We start from the raw sequence: 24,882 nt of genomic DNA, 5'->3' as shown, positions 1-24,882 counted from the left end.
TACTTTTAATAATATTTACAGACTATTCTGATAGGAAAAGGGGTTGTATCTTGAAAAGTTGGATTCAACAGAAAAAAAAATGGTATTGCTGATTGTTATTGTATTTCCCAACCAGAAGAAATACAGTGCACATATAGGTAATATCATCTCCTATCAAGACTGTTCTTTATAAGGCTCTGGTTTCATATGCTTATGATTTTGTACTGATTGATCTGTTAGGTGAAATCAAAGCTGAGATATTATTTAATTATCTTAATTAGAGCTTTTTAATTTTGGAAAACAGGAAGGGGGAGGGATCTGCATCAAAAACGTCAGACATTCCCACAGAATGGGTGAAGAGAATGGGGAAAAAAGATATTTCCTTCCTTCCATTCCCCTTCTTTTCACCCTAAGAGAAGGGATATCCAATCTGATGGCAAATAGTCTCTATACAAGACATCCCCAGGAAAATCCTCCAGAGTCTAATCAGGCTATAAGCTTTCAGAAGAGTCAGTCTGAACATGTTCTGTGGTGACTCAGGCATCAGCTGTGGAAGCCCAGCACAATTCCATGCCCACATGTCCACATCTCGCTCCCACTGGGCTCCGAAAACTCCTTGCAAATGTGTATTTGGGCTGCCACCACATTTCATACAGAGTGACAAGAGAATCTCAACAGAAAAGGCAGGGCGGAAAAAAAAAAAAAAAAAATCTGCAGCCCTGTCTCCTCCTTGCCCTCTACGCTTTAGTTTTATCCTCTTCAGACATCCTTTCTTGGTCTCAGCTTCATCTTTCTCCCAATTCAGCCTCTTTGCTCACTCAGGGCCCATTTGGGTCAGGTCACCTCTGATTCCTCAAGGTTTGTCTCTTCTGTGCTGCCCCAGCTGAGCAGAGGGAGCATGAGCAGCATAGGGGGAGGGCTACTGGCCTCAGAGAGGCGCAAAGCTCTGGATTTGGCCCAGCTCACAGAAACCCAGATCTCCATCTGAGAGCCCCTGCTAAGCCCTAGGCTGCAGAATGCCTGGTGGAAGCTGAGGGAAAGAAAGGCAGAGGGGTAGCATGTAGCTACCAATTTCTAAGAGACCTGTTTTTCATACATACCTGCTACATTCCTGAGTAGTCATCATATGTGATCATTTAATCAAACAGCAAATCAAAGGCACGCACACGACACTCAGAGGCCTGACCATGGCAGAGTATCAGTGCTCTTTTCACACTGCAAAGACACTAATGAGAATTCCTTCCTAAGTTTGCTTTCAAATCACTTGCTCTGTTTGAATTACTTTACAGTTCAAAATTTCTGTACTGTTTTTTGTACAAGATCACCACTCTATTCAACTAAGATGTATATCAAATACCTGTATCTTTAAATATGAAGAAAGCATGATTTAATCAGCAAATCAGTAATGACAGACACTGCTGGATTGTCTTGAATAGACAGACTTGGTATGAAATGGATGTCTCTGAAAGATCTTGCAGATTATTTTTTTTTTTAATCTTTATTACTTATTTTTAAGATGAAAAGTGAGGCCTCAGTGAAAATTAAGACTGTGGACAGTGAATGTAGTATCTTAAAAATGTCAGCAAATGCATGGATTTTCACTTCCCAAATAACTCCTTCCAGCCAGTGCTTCAAACAAAAAGGACATTTTTTTTTAAACTATTTTTATTTTATTCCCATACCTGTCAGCAGATGTAACTTTGTATATTCCCTTGCACTTGTTTTACAGTAGCTTTATTGATCTGCTTAATAACTAGTCCCAAGGAATTGGACTGTTAAATCTTCTAGAAACAAAATCTTTCTGAACAGGTCAGCTATTAGGAAAAATGAGAATCCTCATAAACTATGTGTTTTCTTTCCTCAGCATCTTCAGAGGCAGAGAAACTACCATGACAAAAGTGAGTTAAACCCCTTGACATTTTCCCTGTTCAGTAAATGAATTAACATAGATGTTTCTTGTTTTGTTTTCTAAGACTCCTGCTACATTTCTTAAGTAAATGCCTGAAAACAAGACCAGTACACAGTTGAAAAGCAATGATATATTCAATTAATATAGACACTAACATGCAAACACTCATTCCAGTCTCAACTAACTCATTCATAAGGAAAAGGCTAACTTAACATTGCAGTCACTGTAATACATGGTACAGAATTAACAGACAGATTTAGCTTCTATTTTGGTACTGTATTCTTAGCTTTTTTGATACTCTGCAGAACACACAAGCGTAAAATAGCAGCCATGGTGCAAGCCAGATGACTCTGGGAGCTGCTTATACATAGTCTAGCTAGACAGAGCTCCTACAAGATCCTTACAGATCCTTGTCCAGCCAAGAATCAGCAGAGCACAACTGTGCACCCTTTCTTCCGCAAATGCTTATGTCCCTGCTGTGCTGCTTTTACACCAGCTGAGAGCTGGCAGTGCAATAACTCACAGCTACCTATGTATCAGTCAGATTTTGGCTCCTTGGTGCTACCAGAATTGTGCAAAGGAGCTAGTTCAGAGAAGAAACGTACTCTGTAATCATGTAATCAAAACACAAAGGATTGGTTATCTTTCTTTCCATGTTCTCAAAGCACTAAGAGTGAACAAAGTTAGCTGGAGAAGAATTTAAAAAGTAAATTAAGAAATCAGCAGAGTGATGTACCAACATGTCATCTTAAGAGTTAACAGCACAGCATGCTCCACTTACTGTCAAAACAGCTGTATGTGAAAACAGATAACAGATCTTTAAAACTTACTGCACCACAGCCTCAAGACTTCTGACTGAGGTTTTGATCTTTACTTTTCTAAATCACATAAGTATCACTACATAAGTAGTTCTCTAACCTCAGGGATTTGGTATGAACAATCCATATACATGCTTAGGTTTATATGGTCAATGAAAGCAACAGCAAGCTCCTGCTCCAAACAAAGGGGTCTTTGAACAACTACTTTGAATCACAGCGGCATAAGCTTTAATAAATTCACATTCAGAGCTTTACATGTGAGACAGTCACATTTTACAAACAGAGTTTGTAGGAGTATAGAGTTATGGCACAAAATTCTTCAAATGCAATCTTAAGGGCCTTCTGCTAGAGCCACACCATCTCCTAGGCAGAAGACCTATATGTATTTTGGCTCACACTATCAAATTTGATTTTAATGTCATGAAGATAAATCAGGGATATCTTTTTTTAGAAAGAACAAGATATTATCAGATTAATGTCATATATTTGCAAAAACATATACTATATAGTACGAATAAACATTATTTGTAAAAACCAAGATTTAATAAGATTAAATGTGCTGCATACTAGGCAATCAAGAGCTATTACTACATTGACCCCACCGCAAAGAGCTAGAAAACAAATAAAAAGGCTTTTTTTTATTGTTTTGTTTTTATGTCAAGGAAGCAGCAAATGAACAATGAAAAAGAATCTGTCATTATTTTCTAGGTCGGCCCGGAGATAAAGTGATTATCTGACCTGGTAAAGCATCTGAGACAGTGAAATTGTTTTGGACTATTTCTCTAGTCCTCTGGGATGCTCTTTTGTCCTCCTGTCAACCCTCCTCTCTTTGGCTCTGTTTCTCCAGCACAAGCAAATATGGAAAACAAGAAAGAAGCTAATTCCAGTTTCTGCTTCTCTCTAACCTTGACGGGGTTGGTTTTGATGTCTGTCACATTCCAAAGCAAAACAGAAAAAGCAAAAAGTATATTCATGCTCCTTAAGAAGAACAAGGCAGGCTCTGGACCATGTTTGAAACCTGAAAGAACTCTTTTATCCACTGTCAATAAGAATTGCGCCTACCTATTTTCATTTGAACCTTCTTATAAAAGCTGAAAGCCAAAAGGTGAACACTGAAGCCTGCAATGAGGTCAAATAAGCTGCTAAATAGTTAGGCCACTGCCTAGAGTTCTAGGAAGATTTTGCATTGCATTGTGCTAACCATTAAGGATAAAGACAGTAAATAATTATTAATCTCCTCTGCTTATAGAGCAAAGACAGCTATTTCTTTAGAGATTAGTTTTTCAATAGAAATCTAAAAGAATCTCTGCAGAACAAGTAGATGGATTAAACTCCATTTCTTTTGTAGTATAGTGGCACGTTCATACTTGCACAACCACTGGAAAAAGCTGGCATATTGGGTGGTTTGACTCCATGGGCTAAAAGCCCTGTAAAACACAGAAACTTTGCTTTGATTTCTAATAAAATACTGAAGAATGTCACTTGTTCAAAACTCCTAGGAGCTTAACAAGATTTCAGAAAAGTATTCCAGCAGATGACCTTACATACAACTTTCTCCTCCGTTACTTTGCTGCAATCAAATCTTTCACTTTCCTGCAAAGCTCTAGTACATAGTGAGGGTCTGGCAGCATACTGCGGGGGTCAGCACAGCCTCCCAGCCCAAAGCTGCAGGTGGCCTCCACAAGATGAAGGTGCTCCCTGAGAATTTTCTGGCTCTATCTATTTGCCATTTAAAATCAAGAGGGAAATCAATGAACTTCTTTGTATGTTAAAGAAATAAGTTCAGGTTCTTTCATAAGCATTAATCTCTTACATACAATATGAATATGGTTTAGTGGCAATAAACAAACCCATTAACATATCAGAAAAAAAGCACCATATGTAAATTCCCTGATCTTGGGGGACAACTAATGGATTACATTCCAGCATATAAAGATGCAAGATTTATATTTCCCTCTAGAGATATTCCAAAATCCTATTACTGAGCCATATCTCCAAGGAGAGGAAGGGGTTTGTTTGTTTTCTTTTTTTTTTTAATCAAACCTCTTTTTAATCAGTCAGAACAAAATGTTTTCATGCAGAAAAAAGAAGAAATTCAGTGCAAAACCAAGAGTCCTGATGGAACAGGGAAAATTGGAAGAGAAAATGAAGATGGAATAAAAATGCAGGAAACAAAGATGTGTACTCTGTGAGTGCCTTTATTACACAGATGTATGCAGGGACAGTTTGCTCCCAAAGGAAATCATTAGAAAGTTGACTTTTAAGAAGCTGGACCAGGAGAATGAATTCAGCTTTTTGGGCTGATCCAAACTTTGACGACTGTGTTTTGCTGTTAATTCTGGTGTGCCTTTGACTATGGCTTCAGACTCATTTTGTGTTTTCCTCTTTTAGGGCCAATTTCTGCTCAGCTATAGATTCTATGATTCTATGTGAATCCTGTGGTGGGGAACCTGAGTATGCACATATGCTCCTGTCTGCAGAGCACTGGCTGCTTCCTGGATATACCGCTGTCTTCCCTGTGCAAGCCCTTACAGATTCCTGAGGCAATTCAGGTATATGAGAGAAAGCTAATCTTTAAGATTAGCTAAGGTCACAAATAATTCATATTCTCACCACAATTCAACAACCACATTCAAGAATTTAAGCCCCATTTTTAAATACTTCATAGCATCCTAAATGCTTCACTGAAATTGTTAGGCACCTGGTTTAAGAACAAGGATGTGCCTTTGTACTCAGCTCAAGTAGGACCCTGTAGAGTTTCACAAAAACAAACAGCTCTACCACAATGTTATCAGCCCACTTAAAATGTTTCTTTCTGACCCTGCTGGCCTTTAAACACAATTCCACCACTGAATCCTGGCCAGCTTTGGTATGAAAGGAAGAAGAGAGTCAAGCTCAAGAAGGAAAGTGCCACAGCTTCAGCACAGGGTGAATAATCCACATCTACAACACATCTCTTGTGATTTAAGCTCATGGTGCTACAGTCCTCAACAGCAACTCCAATTCTACCTCTCAAAATTGGAAATCTATTTGCAAGTCACTGAAAAAACAACTCTGGAACTTCAAAGCCAAGCAGTTCTTTCAGCACCAATATGCCCCACAGTTCCCCAAAGCTAGCAGAACTCTCTAACTGTAGAGTTTCTCAACATGAGAGAAAACATAGGCTCCCAGCTGAGATTCGGAGATGTGCATTCACAGAAGAATATATAACAGGAGTGAGAAAAGCATTTTAGTCAAAAGCCCTTTCTGATAAGCATTCAGAACAACCTGAAAATGCACTGTTTTACATTAACTTTTAAAGGAATCAGCACTTCCTTTATGAGAGTATTTGTCTTAGGGTGAACATCAACTGATCAATACAGCACCAATGTAGACATATATTACTCTATTAATCATATATTAAAAAGAGAAGCAGTGCTTTATATTTAATACCCAATGTAACCAATTAGTACTGCCATCCCCTGATGCTACACAAGTTCATTCTCTGAAATTGCCATGGCAGTAAATTCTACAGTTATAAATGAGAAGCTGCAGATTGATCTGCATGTAATAACAGTACCACTAAACCTTTCTTACCACTTTCAATTTTTCCCATCTGCTACCAGAGTGGAAGTTTAGGATCTATTATTCCCAGAAGGGGACTTACCCAGCTGGACATCTATAACAGTTGGCTGGTTCTCCATGGGGAACAATGGCTTTGGAGGTTTGTCTGTGAGTAAAGCTAGAAAAGAAAATGAAAAAATGTAATGGAAAAATTGAGACCAATGACTGCAAAAGAAAAGCTCTGTCATGTAAGCAATCAAATGTCTGTACACTTGATGGCATGTAAACATGCATTACATAATATGGCTATTACACTGCCAACGTGTTAATGCTTTCCTAGTGGCTGTGGTGGCCCACTGGTTCAACAGAAATAAGCTATTTCAAGAATTACATTTTTAATAGAAAGCAGCAAAACAAACTCCATTTCTCAATTTTAATCTACATATAATAACTAGATCAAGCATTTTAGATCCTCACCTTGCAAAGTTAACACAATTAATTTGAAATGCCAACCAAATCTATTTCAGTGTGACCAGTCCCAACATGTCTTTATGCTTGCCCAAAACAGTATTTAGATGCTCAAAGAAAACTTGCACATAATTTTGTCTGATGAACCCCAGCAGCTTCACATCTAGCTTACACTCCCACCCAACCAGGTGGGGCACCTGGACCCTCTCTCAAAGCCCGAGTGGGGACCCTGCCTTCTGCTATACAGAAGTATCTCCATCTGAGAGCAGGAAAAACAATACCCCAGCCCGGTCCTAGCAGGTGACTGCTCCAGCCATGAGGACAGACAGTCACAGATAATACTACTACTGAAAAGCACAGCTACAGACACAGGCTTCGTGACCCGGTTTGAGAGCTTAGTGCCAGAGAGTGCAAACAGGTTTTGTAAGTTGGGTCTAGCTTGAAATAAATGACTGAGTATTCCTGGAGATGGGGAGAACTGTTTTTAATCAAATACAGCATCTTGTACCACACGAAATTAAACATTTCAAAACCACTTCAAAACTTTTCCAGTTAAAATTCATCACCTGAAATTATTTGATCTGAGTTTGTAAAATGGATTTGTCTTTTTCAATAAAAGAGTAAGGCAAAATTGCCCTGATCTCCTCAGAAGCCTCAGCACTTACTGATTTGATAGGAAACAAGCCTACCCAGAGGTTTGGTAGCTCAAGCTGGAAGTTGCCTGTGGCTGGGGCAGCAGGTCTCCCTGAACCAAGCGGAGGGAGCTTGAGCTCTGCAAGCTCCTAGCCTACGCTCCCAACTCAGCCTGAGCCATTGGCATGCTGGGAGGACATCCCTCCGCCAGTCTGCTTCAGCACGAGTCAATAGCTCAACACACCTTCCCTAGGACTTTAAAGCAAGCTGGCTGAGTGGCTGAAGCAGAGGTGCAACAGTCATACATTTCACTAATGTGGCTCTGATAACCAGCTATCAAATGACAGCTGCATGAAATTGGAGATAGCTGAATTATTCTGCTACAAAAAAAAAATTTGTCAGCCTACAAAACATTTTTACATCCACATCTACAGAAAATTACAAACTGTATTAAAGAAATACCTGTTTGATTTTGCTTTACAGTTGACACTATTTTTTAAACTCCTTAACAATTGATTGTCAGCACAATCCGCTTCCCCAGTTCCATTTAAATGAAAATGGGGTTCCTTCCACTGATGCTACAGCCATGCTTTGTTTATCACAAAACAGGCATTTCAGTAACAAGTCAGCAGCCAACATTTCAGATCAAAATCATGTGTGTTTGTAAGAAGAACTCCTTGTACAGTTTACCTACAAGGACAACACAGGAATCTCCGAAGTGATTTGAACAGTGTGTTATTAAGACTAAAACCACAAGCAGGGCTCAGAATAAAAGATAAATGGGAAATTCTGTTAATGAGAATTCAGCGGTTCAAAAATGCTCATCCAATGCAAAGTCACAGGATTGACCCAGAAGCAACATCAAGGCTACCTGTACAATTGCATTATGTGGGGATTAGCCTGTGAGTAGAAAATTTCTAGCAGAAACAAATAATTAATTTGCTGTGCTAATGCACTTAAGTCAACTGAATGTCATTAGAGAATAAGACGAAAGTACTGCCAAACCTACACGTGTAAGTATGGTCTAACTACTTGCTTTTTAAGGAATTTCAATCCTAACCAAAGCTGAAAACTTCTAAGTAGGAGTTTTGGGCATCAGACCCAAGGGACTTTGGAGCACATTGCACTGATGATTTTTTAAGCAACATATGCTTTTAAACTGCTAAAAGTTTTTGAGGCACTCTTTCTCATAAAATCCCATTGCATCCAGGGGAAGATGGATAACTGTTTCTCCAGCTTCTCCACAAATCCCACCCTAATTCAAGCAGTAAGTTTCTCAAGTGAAGGTCACACCTGCTTCGAGCAAAGTTCATTCCCAACACTCCAGGAAAAACATACATTCTCCAGGAAGTCCCAATATGCTGATAGTCAGAACATTTGGTAAGGGGCAACATGAGAGTGAGACTACATTTTCAGTACTGACATTCTTCTGTTCAACATGTGCAAGAGCTCTGCTTTTCTTATACTCTAGTTCCTCACATGAAAACCCCCTGTCAATAAATAATAAGTTAGCAAGAAGCAAGAGCCACTAGACTAGAGTTACATTAGTTGAGCTGTAACCCGCTGCCAGCTATAAGAAGGACCTCTTCATAGGTATTGCTTGCCATTTTCTCTCAACTCATCACAGAAAATTAGAGGTAGTGTTGTCTAGCCCTGGCATCTGCTGAGGGGGAACCTCATCACTAGAGTCACAACCTGACAACATTGCTTTTCTGCAATTTTGGTTTTGGTTTCTTTATTGGTTTTTATACTGTCTAGGCAGACTTCCTCAGAACACCTGCTGGAAGGAGAGAGGAAAAGGAAGTACTACAAAGGTATTAAAAATTTAACAATGTTCTTAACTGCCTCTGTGCAACTGAGGTCAGTAACTTCTTAAAAGAATGAGCCAAAAATCTCTAGAAAGTGCATTTTGGCCTAGGAAGTGCACAATTCAGACTTCTTAGGAAGACAACACGTTGGCCTGTACCTAAATGCAAGAGTACCCCAGAATGCTCAGCACAGAGAGAAGAGAATGGCCTACTGCCAGACACGTGCAGCTTCCACACAGGCCTGCTGCAAAACATGCTGGAGGGAGTAGAAAGGTCACAGTGGCTGCAAAGGGGTTTGGGGATTTAAGCCCAGTACTAACAGAATCAAGCCCTTTGTCCAGACTAGGTCAGAATAAGAAAGCCTCTCACTGACCCTTTACAGGACTCCTTCAGGAGACATTATGATGTGTTTAAAGCTCAGCACACACACAAGACCTCATAAGTAAAAGCTAAAAATGGGGAAAGGGACCAGCTTGAGAATGCAATTCTAAACAACTTGATATACCAGGTAAATTTTGTTTCGGGTGGAAATTTGATGGGGGGCGGATGCGGATGGAGGAAAAAGCCCAAACCTCCCAAAGCCTTGCATCCCAGTTGAGCACGGTCCCTTGTACTTTATGAAGTGCCTCAACAGAGTTTCACTTTCTGGTATACTACCAACACTTTTTTCTTAGTTTTTCAGGGTTTTGTTGCTACCTTTAGGCTTTTCTTATATTATTATCTTTCATCTCTGGTACTAAATTGTACTCTGTGTGTATTGTAGGACATGGAGAAAACTTGCTAGGGTAGCTGCATCCATACATTGCCAGCATGCTCAGGCTTTCCTTGCTTAATGTTCTTTTCATATCTCATTCCTACTTGCAACCCTTGCAACCCAATCTGACCGCGGCTTCCCCTTGTTTCCCTTAGCTTTATTTGCAGTCTTCAGATGTTTTCCAAATGTGCTCCTGCATGTCACATTTTAAATGGTTATATTTTGCCATATTGTTCTTGGAGAGTAATCATTATAATGAACTGGCAGCCTGTCAGAGCTCTTTACATAGGAACTGAAATGGCCCAAAGGGATTTTGAGTCTAGAAGGCAATTAACTGCTGGCTCTTCAATGTCATATGTGTTTACAGAAAACAAAAGCCATTCTTATTTTAGAGGTCAGACATCAGATCACTTATTCACCTTATGAAATTCACTTTTGGTCCTTCTTAAACAGTAAGGCAGTACAAGATATTCTCAGCTATGAGGGATTCTAATCTTTCATGATCTCTTTACTTGACCAAAGTCCATAGACAAGCTTTATTCAAACGCCCATTCCTCTAAGTGAAGTTTAATTCTCAGAACAGTTTTATAGATATGTGCCACTCTGATTTCCAGCCTTGCTAGAAGGGAAAGCAGAACAAAAAGTTAAAGACATGTTGATACAGTAACAGCATTAACAAAGCTACCAGTATTATGCATTCTCATTGAGCTCTTACTTCACCTCCCACAAAACCACTTTAAATTAAAACAACTAAATGCACTGCAAACACTCTTCCTATTATTAAAGGTACAGCAGTACTTCTGCAAAGAAATATGAATATACCTCATTAACTGTCACAGGAAGAGCTGGGATAGAGCTATCTACCTTTTTTTTTTTTCCCAAGCCCCTTGGAACATGCCATACCCCTGGGCTGCTCTGAGCAGCAATACTTACATGGTGAAGCTACTAGAACAGGGATGATATTAGCTCCCCAAAGCAACAATTCCTGCTGTCGCACAGATAGGCCTACCTTTGCAAGATACTAGGTCTGACAATGCAGCACACTAAGGGGTTTCTTTGACTTTACTTGCTGTTCTAGGATTTCATCCCATGAACAGGCTGGGACAGCTTTGGCTGCATTTGCTTATGCAAGTTATCAGCTGATACAGTACACTAATGAATTAAGACTGAGAGGAGGGCTCACACAGGGCTTCTGTGCTTTATCCCAGGGTAACACCAAGCTACTTGGGGCATCACCTGAAGTCACAGGTGCTAGATGATAAGCTGGAAAGACATTTCTTTACCCAGAGGCACCTAGCAATGCATGCACCTCCCATAAGAGCCTGGTGGACATGGCCAGAGGCTGTTTAGCAGCCAGACTGCTAGAAGACTGCCTAAAGTGCTGTTTCCTCCTATGCTTATATTCACCCCATTATAAATTAATACACAAACTTTAAAACAATAGTCAAGTTGCTGTGATTTCAACAACACTTGTCATGGTTTTTTTCCATAAGAGATTTAAAGGTGCAGTGTTATACAAATTAATACACTGATCTGACCCTCTGCAACTGTTCATCCAGGTGCATTTTCTTTCCCAGAACACGTGACACTTATTCTTTCTTTTTCATAGGCACAAGGAATATGCTGTCCCAGGAGAAGTGCCTCAGAAAATTAGAAAAGAGACCTGCAAAAGATTTGGCCTATTCAATTAGTTACACAGGGATCTTTAGCAGACAAGGGAGAGCATGACTTGCTGCACAGGGCAATGTCTAGCTACCCACAGGACCAACTGAAGAAGAAAACAGCCTTGGAGCAGCTCCTGCCTCTAAGTGCTAATGCAGCATAAGAGCCTAGAGACTCATTTTTTCCCACCACAGCCTTACTGTTTCAAAAATCTCTCATTCCATATTCAAACATACACCTGACATACTAATGAGTTCTCTTGAAAAAGCACAAAGCAGTTGAAAATGAACAGACTTACGATATCATTACTTAGGGATAAGCAATAAAAACCAGCTAGAAAAACTACCAGGCATCTCAGTAAGCACCTATTCCTTCACAGTTTGTTATTTGACACAGCTCCCTACACTATTTCCTACCTTCCCTCTGCAGCAGCCTCACAGTACTCTCCCCACCCCAGTCAGACTTCTTTTGCAGCAACCACAGCAAGAGACAGACAGCCCAAGCCATTACTACGATGAACACAAGTCTCTTACTGCAATTTTTGAGTGGCTCAGCTAAACACAACTTCTGAATTTAATGCAGAGCACCTTCCCCCTGTGCCATGCAAAGGCATGCTCTAAGCCAACACACATCACCTGTGCTCCAAGGACCTGCAATGCTGCCAGTGTGAAGCCAGTCAGCACCAGCATCATGCACTGAAATCCAGCTGCTTATGATCTGAAGGGCCTCTTTCTTGTGACTCAGCACAGCTGGACTGTTTTCCAGACCAGACAACTCTTCTACATGAGATGAAGGCAGAAGGCTAAAAATGTTAACTCACATGTGGCTAAGAACTGGGGAAGGGTTTTCTTCTTCTTCTTCCTCAGGCTGGATAATGACTTTTCCTCTTCTTGTGATAAGCACCCAAAGTACATTTGCTGTTCTGTAATTTTGCTATTGATGTACCTCATGGACATTTGTCCATGTAATTTGCAATGATGAAAGGAAAAATTAGCCAAATATGAAGTAGAATGCAGGGAATCTAACAAAATTGTTTCAAATCTTCTATGAGACAATTACATGCCAACCTACTTCCTTCAATCAAAGGATCTGGCATTTTCCCACCATTAATTAACACAGAGCCTCTAGTATCATTCAGTCAAGAATCTGGCTAACCTTTTGACAGGAGCACCAATCTGTTTGAATAGCATCCTCTGGGGCAAATAACAGCATGCCAAATCCTTAATCTGAAACCATCTCACACCCGAAGTTAAGATTTTGTTCACTCCTAGTTCAAATACACTTGCTTCCAGGCATGCTTAGATCTACTTTGGCATCTAAAAATCTTGGCAGTGACATTGCAACTTTCACACCATAGATGACGATGGAACTAACTGTGTGCACTAAACACTAAATCAATATGTTAACCAGAGGCCACATGTTGCTTAGAGAAGCTCAGCATTATACCTTTTAAAAAATACGTACCTAACTACATTTGGCTCATCTGAAATCCCAGCTTGTGCCAATAGATTTCTCAATGGCAGACAGTAAAATGCTTCAGGCCTGACCTGCTACTGCTTTGTCTTTCATGTTGCTGCTCACACCTAAGCAAATGTGTGAGCCAATTTTGCAGATGTAAATGTAAATGTGACAGCTATAGTCTTGGCTGCCAGGGACCGAACTGTGCACTTGTAGAGTTAAAAGCTTGTCTAAAGAGCCAAGGGTTCCCACCTGGACTTGTAATAAGTATACTTTGTGGACTGAGCCTCTAACACACGTTCACCAGCAAGTCCTGCTACCAGATCAGAACAATTGCTTTTCATTTTCTTGGCAGAGCAGTAAATTGACACACAAGGTGAAAAGCAGTGGAAAACCACATACAGCAACTCATTCATAAAAATGCAGCTTCACGAGGCTGTGGTATGGGGACACTGTTCCCTGATTAGCTGTATTGTAGTGTGTTCTACCAGTCAGTCAAAACACACTTTTTCAGCGTTCAGGTATTGTGCTGCCTTTCCTTCACCACAGTATCAAGCTGACAAAATGATTGCACCTTCATCCGTCATTTGCTGCAACAGAAATAAAGCCATCGCAACAAAATCTTGTCAAAGGATAAATGTCTCCACCTTTGAAAATAAACACTGAACGCTTATTCTCAATAAACTTAAACTCAATAAACTCAGAACTTGTGTGGAAGCCAGGAGTCATTAACCAGTGACAACGAGTGTTTCTCTATTTATTACTATTCGAGCAGGAAATGCATCTTTTGGGACAATGGGGTGAAATGATATAGCAACTGCATGCCTCTGCCACCATCACCATGAATATCACTTTTTGAAAACTCTACCTAGGATCAAGAGTGCCTTAATATGCTGTTTGGTCTGCCTCTGTGGGACAATTTTCTGCAAGAAGGAGTTTAGCATTTTTATATTAGCAGTAAATAATTGGAATTCATCACATGAATTCTTTTTATGACATAGAAGGACAACACAATCACAGTTTTAAGGAAGATGCTGTGTCCATGGTGAAATGCAGCTCACAAGGGAAATGAATTTTGAGGCACTCAAATGCTCTTGGATCATTACTGGTAGTTTTGATTCTAACCCATTAAGTCCTCAATGACTTGGAACAGACCCATGTTTGACAGGTCATACTACTGGCACCAAGAAGAAGCTGGCCATGACTGTGGCCCCCTTGACTTTGAGAGCAGTCAAAATCCCAAACAACTAGCTGTGTCTGTCCTTTTCTTGCCAGCTGCTCCAACAGCTTCTGCTGCAGGCATGACCTTGCAGCCCAGGGTAACTGTTTAAAACTAGTAACAGAAGCTGGTAACTACAGGTATGAAATCATCTCTGAACAAGAAGTCTTTCTGCCGTTCTTCTCACCTTCATCACACAGGATGCTATCAGAGTGCATGGAGATAGCCAAACTGCTTTAACTGCTTTGGACAGAAGAGCAGGAGCATCAGGTGCCAGATGAACTCTGCTGAATTCATGATAATGTTAAGAAAAGTAGAAATGAACTAGATTTTGGGTTGGGGATCTTCTAGTTTTCAGATTTGTGCAGGACCTTCTTCCTCCTTCTTACAAGGCAATCAAGTCTTGTAGGGCTGTAGAAAATGAAACGGTGAGATTTGGGTGGGACTTATGGAACAGAATATGACTTAGGACTCTGGTGAAGTGGAATAGAAACAATAGCATAGCTTGCACATTACTGAAGCACAGATGGCAAAATCCCACAAGGTGCCCATCACAAAGTAATTACAACAGGGCTGAACACTTAACACTACTGCAATATACATGTTAAATGCCAGTGGCAGCTGACTGTTGTCAGGCAGCTGACATCTCCTGATGTGAAACATTCAGTGACGCTGATGGTATGGGTTACCGTCAGTGAAGTCACTAGAGTCATTGCAAGGTGGGTGCTGGAAAGTAGAATTTTGTGTTAGCAAGGGTCTCACTGTACTGATGCTATCAAGTTCCCTTACTCCTATGGTTGCCAACACACCTTTCTTTTCACTGCATTTCTAAATTTCATAGATCGGATTAGATTATGCATGATCATTTTATTCCTTTCCTAAATGTGGATCATGCAGCTTTCTTTTATGAAGCAAGCATGAGTTTCCTCTGAAGTAGAGAAAAAAGTGTAATAAATTGTTACTAAATGTAAATTACATTTCCCTGCAATATAATTCAGGAAAATCTCAAATGGAGTGTGCTTTATTTAATGAACGGAGTGTATTTAACAAAAAGGACACATCATTTCAACTGCACTCAAAATGTTTCTCTTGGACTCTGAGCAGAAATAAGATGCTTGAAATTACCCTCTATTTCAAGGAGATCTGCAAAGAACATTTTATGACATTTTATCTTTTGGCTTTTTCAATTCTTTTTCTTTCTGTCTTATAAAAAAGTGAAGAAGTGGTGACGGATGAAGCCAGATCCCATCATCCATCTTGAAGGGACAGCTGGAGACTTTGCATGCAAATGAAAGCTATCATTCTTGTCAACCTACAGCCAGAGTACCAAAAGCCTGCAGTCCACAACCAATTAATATTCCATGATCAATTTGACCACTCGTGCACAGTGAACTACTGCACCACAGCACAACCCCAGCAACATGAATTATCATGGAGTGGATTTTATGCGCTCTTTTAATAAAACTCAAAGCAATCCATTATTCTCTGAAACTAAAAACCTCATATTAAATATAGAAAGTGTATCAAAAGAGAATTATTGTGGACGATGAATGCCAGCTGAACTAAGTATTAAGCACCTATGGTACTATATCTAGGCAAAACAATGGGTGCTCTTCTGGGGGCTGGGAAAAGCCATCTCCAAGCTCTATAGCAGCCTCCAGCCACTGCACACCACAGTCGAAGGCGAAGGAGGAGCTGGTGCCATTTTGCCACCTCTCTTGGTTTCCCGTTTCAGGCAACTGCATGGCTTCCCTGTGCCCTGAGATAGCCCTGAGTCAAAACCTTCGTTACAGACCAAACATTCCTGTGCAATTTTTCAAAGAAGAGGACAGAGCTACTGAAGATCAACATTAAAAATGTATTTCACTTGAAGTCTCAAAGGCAGTAGAAACCATTTAAAACTTGTACTTTGGACATGATTAGATGTTGCACAGTGTAACAGCTCAGCCTGCTTTGATGTTCAGCAGGACCATTACAATTTCAAAGCTGCCATACTGTAAACAATTTTTAGAAGGAATTTCAATTGTTAAGTTTTTTAGATTAACGACATTCACAAGTAAGAAACATGGAACTTCTGTTAAGTCACCTCTTGCCAATTGATTTTGCTATGTAGGGGGTTAATAAGTAGGTTTCACCCTGCCCCATTCAGCCTATTAATTCTGATGCATTCTTTGGATTAGCACCCTGGCTTCCAAAGCTTCCTACAATGATGAAAAATGTTACTATACTTGACAAGGAAAACCTTTTCATAAAATGTTTATACAATTTGTATGTAGGTTCTTTGTCTCTAATTTGCCTTCAAAAGCTGCAAAATATATTCCACCAGGTTTTGCTATTATTTTTTTCATTTTACCACTGAAGAAGTTTTGAATTGTATTATTCACTAAGCACACGTAGCATTGTTAAGAAAAGATTGAGCTGAATCATATCATTATTGGTTGGATGAACAGGAAAATGAATAAAAGCAGGCATAACATAGGCATGTAAAGAAACCATAGATACACTCACTACTGTTTATCCTGCCTCATGACCAAAGATCAAGAAAATGTAAATCTTCTGATGAAAGACAATGCTTTAAGAAATGAAGGAGATAGTTATCCCATGAAATTTGTCTTCTTATTTGAGGCAAAGGATTTAAAAGAATTAACAAAAAAAGTAGCATCCACAGAAATCTCTGGCGGGACGACCCATTTTCAGAGTCAGCACTGCTGCCTTTCGCCACTTCCATCAGAGTTTATACCAGCTGACGGGAATCAGAATAGCAGAATAGCCCCCTGGTGATCAGTGTGGGACCTGAGTCTTTCAGCTACTATCAAACACAGGGAAGTTTTCTGATCCGAGAACGCAATTTCTTTTTCACAAAAATACACCAAACATGTGCAAAGCACTGCCTCAAAGAAAGACGCTATGGGAAACTTCATAGCTTTGATAAAACAAGTTTCAGATAAATGATTCACTTCCTAAGTCAGTGGGCACACTCTCACCCCCATGCATCAGGTTTACAGGAGGCAACTACTCAACAAAAAAAAGTAATATTTTAAGACTAACATATTACTTGAAAATGCTTAATGGTCAGTGGAGATGCAATGAATGGCAAGCAAATCTCCAAGGGGAACGTGACTAAAGCCTGCATAGAGAGCTATACATACAAAAAGCATGAGGACGAATGTCATTCCAGTGCCCGCTGGTGCATCTCTGTGCAGCCCTGTTAACAAGCCCAGTGACACACAGCACAGTTGAGAGGAACAAATTAACTTCCCAGTGAAACAATTCAAAGACCTTGTGGCAACACTAAAAGCAATGGAAAAGAGTGAAGGCATAGCCAAAAAAATGTCTTTGGGACTACACTTGTTTCAAATCTATGTGACCATTGCTAAGCAGGCTGTCAACACACCAGACATTTGTATCAGAGGAGCATAAAATAAACTTGACAGCAGAGTAAGCGATGGATTGTACCTGTCCCACAGGTCAAATTGGGCACAGGTTATACTGTATGCAGTAGAAACTGCAGGAGGGCCTAGCTTCCAAATCCCCTGAAATGTGAGATTAAACAGTCCCACAGGCACTTCAAATGGCTGCAGATAAGGATTTAATCCTTAAGTATAGTTCCTCCATTCTTTACTAAAAGATGAAGATAATCTTTAAATCAAGGAAAAAAAGGAAAAAAAAAAACAATGGAAAGAGCCAAAAAACATCAAGGCAGAGGAGAGAAGAGGGGAGGGGAGAGGATAGGAGAACCCACCCACCCTATTTTCATTAACAAATCGGCACCAAGTTACCTCTCAGCCAGGGCTACACACACAAAGTGTGTGGGAAGGGGAACTCGCTCTCCCCAGCCTTGGTGGACAAGGCAGTACAAGCTGGCTGTGAATGGTGCACGGACACGATACCGATGGGCTGCCCAAATACCTAGATACTCTGCCTGCCTCTGCCTGAACTACTTGTGCATATTGCAGACTCCTGGAGGGGGGTTTCTGTTCTCCTGCAATTTCTCCATCCAACTGCCATGACAGAAATCAGCATTGCTCCTACCCCTCAGCCACTGGGACACTGTTGGTGAAGCAGCTCAAAACAGAGACCACTTTCCTCAGCTTCTACATTTCTCTGCTGTTCTCAGAGGACCATTCATTACCCAGCTTTTAGGTTTTCCGATGCTTCTTTCTAGCAGCCAGATATAAGTTTTGCACCAGGAATGTAATTTCTGAGAAATTTTTCATAAAATTTTGTCAGCTTCTTGTAACGAACCTGCTTGACACTTCATTTTCCGGTTGAAAGTGTCTTCTGTTTGTCATGTGTTGAAGCAATTTAAGATTTTGCTTTGACATTTTCAACAAGAGAACAAGATGATTCAATCTGTTCTAGGTAGTAACTGCCATTACATTTAAACTACATCATTCAAATGAAACTCAACATACTATTTTGACTGCCATTTTATATCTTATCTATGATTATTTAGTACTACTGCCCCAGCTCATGGAACAATGTTCAAGCAACAAAGTCATTTAAAGAAGATCTCCCCCCAAATTTTCCAGTAATGCCACCCTGAAACTTTATTTCTTTCTGAAACAGTATTCTCAAGTGGCATTCTTCAGGTGTCCCTGTAAGAGGGGAATTTTGAGAATTTTGGCTTTTATTCCAATGTAAAATGACAGCAAAAACCTGAGGGAAAAACCCCTCAAATTTCCTCCCAAATAAAAAATATAAATTTCTGTCCATCCATAATACTTCAGTCCCAAAGGATGGGATGACTGGCTGATGGAGAAGCTGAGCACAAACTCAGCAGTGGCAGTGTAGGAAACAGTAAAGGTTGCATTACTTGTCACATTCATGATACAGTGAGTGTGATAACCTGCCCTGGGTACATGTGATTGTTTTACCTACCACTTACCCCCATTTAAAAAATTTTTCTCCGTTTTGTTGTCTGCTTTAAAATGTATTATGCACCATGTTCAGTTCTCTCTAATCAACATGTACATGTCCATCAACTCCTTCTGATGCACAATAGTTATCAATCATGTTTTATTTATTACAGGAAAGAAGATTATAACTTGTTCATCAAGTCTTTTACTTCAATTCTAAGGTCTGTTTTCTAGAAACGTAAGGCAACATTTTAAACTGAAAGATGTGAGATGCATAGCTAAAGAGCATGACAGTTTCTCAGAAGAGGATCACTATTTGGATTAATAATTACAGAACAGTGTTTTAACAGGGTAATATGGTGATAATCTAAATACAGGATTACAGGTGGGAAATATTATCACTTTCTCTCCCAGATTTTAAGTGATAATTAAAGAAAATCATTGTGTGTCAACACTTGTAAAGTAGGCATTATATAAAGATCTATCACTTATCTACAAACTATAGGATATCATTGCTTTTTACAGAACCAGTGGATTAAATAGAGAAAGGAAGGGCTGGTTTGGTTGTTGTTTGGAGGTTTTTTTAGTAGTAAAAGCATAGCGGCAGTGTAAAAGGGTTGGATCACAGAAGCAAAACCACAGTGTAGCAGTAATGTTAGATACACTTTTAAGGCAGAACATCTGTCTTAATCTGTTCATATTCTTAGATTGTGTCTCAAGACTACTTTTTGTACCATGCTTTTGTTGACTATTACCCATCCAGAGATGGGTCCCTGTACATGCATTACTGATATCACAACAAAAGGGAGTATTCAAATGCAACTGCAGGATTGGGCTCCGTTTCAGCTAATACACCAAAGTAAAAGTCAGAGACCTCTCCCAGCCCTTGGCATTATTCTGCAATGCTGCGCTTCCTTACCAAGGTGCTGTAAAAGGATCTAATGTACTGTACTGTAAATAGGCAATTTTGGCTGAATGTGTGGTAGCACTATTTTTTAACTGTTCCAGAGCCGACATTTAGGGAATTCTGAGTAGTGGCTGAAATGCTTTTCTCCTCCTACATAATCTCAAGTTAGTATATCCCTTTCTGTTGGTAAATAAGCACCTTTGCGTTCAATAGTCTAATGTGGAGCTGCATAAAACAGTTAAATTATCATTAACACCATATACTGATCTTGCAAGGAGTTGAAAACTCCAATGCAGTTTCATACCAAAGCAATAGAGCCTTAAGCTTTTGCGTCTATGAATGATGAGCAACATTACTTCAAATGACATCTTTTGTCAGAGTTGCTTGAGCTAAAGACAGAGTGAATCCATTTGTATAAATTGTGGCTTCGCTGCTGGAAGATTACAAAAATATATGGTGCTATCCTTAAGTCTCAAACCATTAATATAGTTAAAATATGCCATCTTCTCCCAGAAAGAACTAGCAAGTCCTTAAAACACTATCATCAATCACGACTAATTCACTAAATATACAATTCCAACAGCAATACAAAAAGAAAATACAGTATAGTATATCATCTGTCACTACATCAAACATCTCTGTTTTTCAATGGAAACTGCAAGTCAAGATTTCCAAGGTCTATGATATTGATGGCTCATAACTGAATTCCTGTTCCACTGGGATTAGCCCTTTGTTTGTTTTCCATTTGTCTGATAGATCCAAAGCTAGATATTTTTATTCGGAAAAGCAAACCAACATTAATTTCACCCCACCCCCCCCCCCGCCCAAATATATGTCTGGATGCTATAGTTTAGTCCTTGAAGTACTTTAAAAATGATCAACAATCAAATAGATCTTATAAAAGATATTTTGATTCCTCAAACCTACACATTAACTAATTTATTAGAAATTATACAGGTTTTATATTGACAGGGTGTCCAAAACCACTACAAGGTGTGGGCCAGGAGTCCACTGTACTGTACAAAAAGTTCCTGTGCACTGGTACTACCTTGTTTGATTCAGATCATTGCCTTATCAGTTGTATTCTCATCATGTTATGTCATGGTTTGGAGCAACGAGCATTTCACTATGCAAGACTGAAGGTCACACTAACGAAAAGGAACACTAATGGGGTGAAAATGAATATCGTGGGGACAGTAAATCATTCTTGGAATCCTATTTAATTGATCGTTTTGTAGCTGACCTTGCTTCCATGGAAGTCAATGGCAAAGTTTCCATTTCTGTGGATATGAACAGGATTGGGTCCTTTAAAGTATGGCATGTTTTATAAATGTTGAAGGTAGCATATTTTACACTAGAATTTTCTTTATTATTTCTCAATACAAAACTTCACCAAGAGTGCCAAATTGCTGTATAAAAGCACCCCATAATATGGTACGTTAATTTAATACATGATACATTTTCCTGCTAGTAATATTAAATGTTGTCACTTTCAATACACAGATGTCTAACGGAGCAAATTTTCTCCCCCCATCTTCCTCCCCAATATTCTCCTCCCAGATTTTACAAACATGTCTATCACAAACTACCATCTCTCCATCTTTAGCTGGCAGCCTGACATTTCCTTTAATAATATGTGAACTACCTCTGAGGCAATCGGAGTTCTCCCCAAGACCCAGCCCTCTGCAGCCCAGTGCCCACAGGACCATGACAGAGGACTTAGCAATAGGATTTATGCTTACTTGAAATGGAAACGAATCAACAAGGATTATTCTGCAGCCGTATTTTTTAGGTTAAAGAACCTGACTTAACAGAGTCTGATGTGAGTCATGAGAGAAGCAGGAAGCTCGGAGTCAGGAGTCTCTGTGCTCGCCTTGACCGTGGTGGCTGAGGCAGATGCTCTTTATCACGACCAAGCTGAGCTGGCCGGCGCAGGCAAACTGACTTGGTAGGAGCTTAGGCTGCATCTGAGGAAACTTGCTCATTCTCTCTCTTTCCTCACACTATCTTAACTCAAGAGCTGTCACTGTCTCTTTTGTACACTGATTGCTCTTAGTCATAACAAATGGGCTTTGATGAATTGTTTTCAGAGGAGCACGTGTTTCTCTCTGGTGCTCATCTCTGCTGTGTCAGCATGTTTGGAAAACCTGGATCGAGGCGACTGGCATCCACCAGGGAATGCTCAAAATCCCCAAATCCACACTGCTGTGGGACCAAACAGCAGAACGGAGTGTGCTCCTTCCATCCCTCTAACAGCACACAAGTGCCCTTTCCTCCTCCTTTCCAATTCCCTCTGCCTCTTAGAAGGATGATTTACCAATATCGCACACTGAAATGTCTCCTTTGGGAAACAAGTATGAGGGATCCTAAGTGGGAACAGGAGAGGCACGTACAGTACAAGTAAAAGCCATGGGGACTGTCAGAGATGCACTGAGAGAAGCATACAGATTTGGGGATGAAGCATTTCCTTGAGGGACTCTCTGTACAGGAAACTGAGATGTGAGATGTGGGCTTTGACAAGATGCCTTTGTGGGAGCAAGCTTTCCACCACCGATGAAGCAGTGCTTTCCTTATGCCCTAGGTAAAGGCCTAGTCTCGTATTAATCAGTGCAGTTTGGACTGCTGCAGGGAGAGCACAGTTTTAAGAGAGGGAAAAACCCTCAGATCAGGAAACTTTCCAGTCTGAATCCCTCTAGTGAAGTAAATTTCATCTGGAGATGTTTCCTTTGAGAGATGAGGCTGCAGTCTCACAAGTGAGCACATTCAGGGTAAGCAGACAGAAGCTTTGGGCTGATTATCATCATGCTATTTATCTTGATCCTTTATGGTTTTAGACTCTCTCGACTTTCTGTGGTGCAAGTGGGATGACTCTAAGTGCTGGCACAGCAGAGGAGAGTAAATTTGGCACCTGAATTCCAAGTTCCCAAATTTTGGGGGTAATAGTTTGGCAGTAAGGTATCTGATTCTTACTGTTCATTTTTGCTGGTACTCTTGGAAAGCACATTTTTTAATTCAAAAAATTCACTGTAAGTTTTGGGTGTATGACATCCTTTCCCAGACCTCACCCTTCTCAGGTTTTAATTCCTTTCTTTTTTCACTTCTGCATATTTTTTGTTCTATTTAAAATATGATAGTAAGAAGTTGAAACTAGGAGAGTCCAATTATATTTTCACACTGTTTGAACACTGAGCAGTTCTCAAATACTCAAGGTAGGAGCCCAGTTAATTTTTTCAGACGAATGGTTTATGAAGGAATAGAAATGTGTTATTGGTTACCTGAAACTGTAAATTAATGTCAAATTCAGTTTTAGTTTAAAAAAAAAAAAAAGTTAAGAGTAATATACTTCTTCTCCCTAAATAGGAACACCTTGGTGTGACATTTTTCCTATATGAAACATAGTTATATATTTTTTCTTCAGAAAATTAAGACAATATCTTTGAAGCATATTTAACTTCCTCCAATCTAAAACAAATGTGTTGAGGAGGTTTGTAGGCAAAAAAAAGAAAAAAAAAATCACATCACTTCTTTTCCCCAAAATCTTATATTTAACTACTGTACTGAGAAAATTGCCTTACAGCACTTAGCAAAGGCTCATCTTCCCTTACCAAGGCTCTTAAACCCCTACACAGCTGAATTTCTACATAATCTCCCAAATGCATCCTTTTATACCTTGCCATTAATTTGATTAATCTAGGTGTAGGGTTTCAGGATATTGAATTTCCCCTGGTTTTGCATAATTTCGTATGATGCTTTCATTATTTCATTAAGCAACTGAATTGACTGAAATGACTCTTACATTTTGAAGCTTCAGATTCAGGCAGATAAAACTTCCTAATTTAAACTCACATTAGTTCTGAAAGCTTCTTTCACAGCTGCAGCAGCTAGAGCCTTAACTTTTGGTTTTGTATTTTTTAACCCCCCTGATATTCTCAGGAATCTGGAGAGAACCAAACTACTATTGCTATCTCCCATGTCACAGCTTTCAAAAGAGGAATAGCCCATCCCTTGCAGAAGTCAGCTGTAGGTATTCTTTCTTACGTGAACTGTCTGTTCCCACACAAGTGGGCTTCCTTTGGGTTGGCAGACTAAGGCCTCTAAGACAACGGAAGAGCCGTTCAAGACTGGATGTCTTGCAAGATACGGTACTTATGTGAATGAGGTTCAAGAAAACCCTATGCTCAAATCCAAACCTATACAACAGACAAACAGATTTGAGGTATTGCCTAAACTGAAAGAGAAGATGGAAAAAATGCACAGAGATGCAGTTTGAGAGTTCCCTGTTCACTTATCCAAATGTACAACCTGTTTTATACCAACATTTAAGGTAAATGGGTGAACTTCTACTCTACTATATGTTAAAGCTATGGCCAGGGAAAACAGGAGTAAGACAACTGCAGCAGTATTTTGAGACTGGAACAAAGGGGAGTACCTCCTATCTCTACTTAGTAACAACACTCGACAGGTAAATTCTGCTCCTGAACGCCACGATTCAGGGTTGCTCCACACTCATACCGGTTCAAATGAAATTACAGCTGCAACTGCAGCCTCCATGGACTTGGTACAGAAAATAAGCAACAAAACCAGCTTGTGAGCCGATGTCAGCCAAGACTGCCTGCCACATAGCACTGTGCAGAACGTGGCCTCTGTGAGAAAAGAGTCATCGGCACATGCTGAAGGACGAAGCTCCAGCTCTGGCAAGAAAGTTTCCAATGCAAGCTCCAGAAGAACGGTCTGTTTTCCTTTGGCAGCCCCTCCTCAGTCCCACTCCAACTAGAGCATTAGGCTTTGTCTCTGTCCTAACTCTATCCAAATCCTAAGCCTCGTCTTTGGTTGAGCCTTAGCTCAAAGACCTGCAGCCATTGCAT

The 24,882-nt window shown here is 40.0% G+C and overlaps 1 protein-coding gene across 3 annotated transcripts in view; it reads right to left on the bottom strand.

Annotated features, from left to right (window-relative positions):
• IL1RAPL2 (interleukin 1 receptor accessory protein like 2) overlaps window positions 1-24,882 on the bottom strand; it is a 402,879-nt gene that overhangs the window by 108,550 nt on the left and 269,447 nt on the right. For all 3 annotated transcript variants that reach the window (XM_052813838.1, XM_052813840.1, XM_052813839.1), the window contains one exon: window positions 6,353-6,427. In XM_052813838.1, the coding sequence (XP_052669798.1) occupies window positions 6,353-6,427 (75 nt within the window). The remainder of the gene's footprint in view (window positions 1-6,352; window positions 6,428-24,882) is intronic.

This window comes from Harpia harpyja, chromosome 18 (genome assembly GCF_026419915.1).
Source record: "Harpia harpyja isolate bHarHar1 chromosome 18, bHarHar1 primary haplotype, whole genome shotgun sequence".
In the NCBI taxonomy this organism is placed as follows: domain Eukaryota; kingdom Metazoa; phylum Chordata; class Aves; order Accipitriformes; family Accipitridae; genus Harpia; species Harpia harpyja.
Note: the sequence above shows the minus strand (reverse complement) of the source record. Positions and strands in the feature narration are given on the sequence as shown.